Source organism: Cicer arietinum, chromosome 5, assembly GCF_000331145.2.
Source record: "Cicer arietinum cultivar CDC Frontier isolate Library 1 chromosome 5, Cicar.CDCFrontier_v2.0, whole genome shotgun sequence".
NCBI classification, from domain to species: domain Eukaryota; kingdom Viridiplantae; phylum Streptophyta; class Magnoliopsida; order Fabales; family Fabaceae; genus Cicer; species Cicer arietinum.
The window spans coordinates 72,188,154-72,191,681 of NC_021164.2; the positions used below are offsets into that span (position 1 = coordinate 72,188,154).

General features: G+C 36.4%; 1 protein-coding gene across 1 annotated transcript; it reads right to left on the minus strand.

Annotated features, from left to right (window-relative positions):
* Positions 1-966: 966 nt before the first annotated feature.
* Positions 967-3,158, minus strand: LOC101503747 (serine/threonine-protein kinase-like protein At3g51990). The gene has a single exon (XM_004501561.4). It carries the CDS (start codon positions 2,927-2,929, stop codon positions 1,316-1,318), a length of 1,614 nt encoding a protein of 537 aa, XP_004501618.1. The 5' UTR covers positions 2,930-3,158; the 3' UTR covers positions 967-1,315.
* Positions 3,159-3,528: the final 370 nt, after the last annotated feature.

The window sequence follows — 3,528 nt, forward strand, 5'->3', positions numbered from 1 at the left end:
GAATCAATTTTGTGAATTAGTAAAAATAGAGAGATTAAAACTATAATCAAACCTACAAAATTTAAAGAATAGATTTAAACTATCTAATTTAAAAATAGAAAACAATTGACAAAAAATTAGAAATCAATGGAGTTATAATTATTTTTACTTGCATTTAGAAAAACTAAAAATACTTAGCTTATCCTACAAAGTAACAAGTCGGTGAAAATAAATTAGCAAAAAGCAATAAACTAACATAAGCAGTAACCTACTCGTAAATAATCGAAGTAACCCTCCTTCACATGTTGTGTTTGCCAAAGCGTTAGATCATCTATTAGCTTCACGGTAACAATAACCTACCTTAAAATCCCACTAAATATCATCTATCTTTGGAATGACATAAAATTTATAGCATTAAATAACTACATTTTTTTCTTCCTCTCATATACTGTAAGACTAGAGGGAGTACTACCTCCTGACTCCCTACTCAATTTATAAACAAAAGTAATTAACAAACCACGTATTAAGAGTACTTCCTTTATCTTCTATATTTGGTTCCTAACATATTTTATTTTTATCTCAATTTTTTTGTTTTTCTTTAAAATTAAAATATAACTAACAATATTTTTTTGAAAAAAATAAAAAAATATGCATTAAATTAATTTTTTATTTAATAAATGAAAAATAAAAAATTAAATTTATTTAAATTTATTATTTTTAATATGTATGTTTAAGGGAATCAAAGTTGAGAAGGGAGTAGTTACGTTCATTTAATATTCTTGATAGAATAAAAATATTAATTAAATTATCTATATTATCCTTTATTTAATTTGTATGAAAACTTATTTACATTATTTTAAGAAAAATTGCATTAACTAGAGTGCAATTAGTCAATTTTTTTTATATTTATTTTGCTTGAATACTGAGCTAGTACAAAGAGCATAGGAGTAAATAGTTTAAAGAGTATTTGAGAAACAAACGTATAACTGAATTTCTAAAATACATGATGTTATTTTATAAAAAAGATAAAATATTAAAATTAGCAAATTGGAATGCATGGAATAATTTAATTAGTGTTAAACAACAAACACAAATACTTCCCCTTTTCCCGGAAGAGATTGTGAGAGTAAGCATGATTATCCGTTTGATCACTGGCACTGCTTAACGATCGCAAGTTGAGACCCACCCCCAACAGGCTGGTCTATATCTTTTGCAAGGGTAGTTAACTTACTCCCAACTGTTTTGGTGTTAGTGTTACCAGACTAATCATCCAGCTTAATGGAAATTGGATTCCGTGCCTCGTCACATGGATTGCATGTTCAGAAACCATTTTTGTTTATTCAGATTCCCAACCATACGAGTGAACCAACGGCTTTTCAAGCATTTTTTTCTCCAACTTCTTATGTTCTGAAATCACCAACTTCGACATTGCCATCGTCTCACTCTCATCACACCAATTAATTGCATCATGATGCAAAAGAACAGGGCCTTGCAACACCCCCATTGACTTTGACTTTTTTAGCCTCACTCCTCCCGTTTTCTCCGAAACCATTTGAATCCCACTCCTCCTACTACCAACACAACCAGAAACAGAACCAATGGTCTTGGATCTCGCTACTTTCTTCGACGACTTAGATCTCGCTCCTTTATTTGACTTTGACTTTAACTTTGAGGGTTTATTCTCATACTCTACACCCGCCACACTCGATACTTTACTCTTCCTTCTACTACTGCTCCCACTCTTTACTATCTTCACAACTTCTTCATTCCTTTCCCAATCACAATCATAATTATTATTAGTATTATTATAGTCATAATCACAATCATACGCTTCCCACTTCATCAACGGTTGTGCACTCTCCACACGCGCCACGCGCCGCCTCAGACTCCTCCATAACGGAGATTCCGAAATCCTCTTCCTCGCCAGTTTAATACACTCCACAACCTCTACCATCCCCGGCCGTTTCTCCGCCGTAGATCTCACGCATCTTGCTGCAAGCACCGCCAACAGCCGCAACACTGTTTGATCCAACGGCGTTCCAATCCTGCGGTCACATAATCCGGCAAAATCCCCTCGCCTGATAAGAGGAACCGCCCAATCAACCACCGAAGGAGGACTGTAATTAACATCAATAGCATTCCTTCCACTGATTATCTCCAACAACAGAATCCCAAAACTGAACACATCACTCTTAGCACTAAGATCCCCCGGCGCAAGATAGCAAGGATCGAGATACCCTAAAGTACCCGCGGGTGGCGTACACTTAACGCGAACATCCTCCACGTGTCCCCTTAGTGCGAGACCAAAGTCACCGACTCTCGCTTTCCAATCCCTATCGATCAAAACGTTAGAGGATTTAATGTCACGGTGAATCACGGGAGGATTAGAAGCGTGTAAGGTTCGAACCGCTTTTGCAACTTGTAAAGCGAACCGGATCCGTCTGGTCCAACCGGGCGGTCTAGTGGTTGAATGTAAAAGATCGTGAAGCGAACCGTTTGGCATGTATTCAACGACAATTAATTTATTGTCGTTTGGGTCGGTACAGTAACCTATTATGTTAACGAGGCGAGGACTTGGAACTTGCGAGAGAATCTCGATCTCGTTCTCTACCGGACTCGTACAGTTACCGCAACCGGTGCAGTTTTTAGCATTTGCGTGGTTATGTTTGTTTTTGCTGGTTAGCTTTGTTGTTTTAACGGCGACGACGAGGTTTCCGTTGCCTTTGACGGTGTTTAAGGTAGCTCTGTAGACTCTGCCATGGCTGCCTTTACCTAAGTAGCTTTCGGCGGAGAAAGCGTTTGTGGCGGTGACGATGTCGGTGTAGAGAAACTCTGTGATAGTGTGGGTACGGGTTATTGGTATTGATTTGTTTTTTCTTTTGTTGAGATCCCAATAATGGGGATCGCATGTAGCAATGGCAGAATCGGCATTGCAAAAGAGATAACCCATTATTGAGTTGGGTTTGGTAAGAGAAATTGAATTGAAATGAAAAGAAAGGGAATGGGAGCAGAGAGGAAAAATGGGGCGAGAAAACCCATGAGTGTAAAGAAAGGTGTGTTGAAGTTGAAACTTTAAACAAAAAAGTCGTATATGATTCGCAGCTTTGGAGGACGATAATTGTTAATGCAATCCAAGCTTGGACGCATAATACTTTTTCTTTCCCTTTATTCTTTTCTTTTTCCCTTTTTCTTTAGTTTATCTCCTCATGTCTTTGCTTTCGAATTTAATTATTTAATTAATAATGTTCCCTGCATGCAAAGTCGTGCACCACATTCACAGTTGCCCAAACAAATGGCGTGCCATTGCGGTACCCATTTTTTTAAATTGTTTAATTCAAAATGTTCTTATTCTTGTTGTATAAGAAAAATGTGTATTAATATGTCTTTTGTTTTTTAAATGTATCAATGTTGATTGAAGATATCTAAATCGAGATTAAATTACATGAACTAAATCACTTTAGAGGATAAACTTGATCTAATAGACCAATTGAATATTAAAGGAGCAAATGTAAGTTACTTGAAGCGATAAAGATCGTTTGTGTATCATAG

Bases quoted from the DNA above. Each gene is read 5' to 3' on its own strand.
- LOC101503747 (XM_004501561.4), bottom strand. From the start codon at position 2,929: ATGGGTTATCTCTTTTGCAATGCCGATTCTGCCATTGCTACATGCGAT.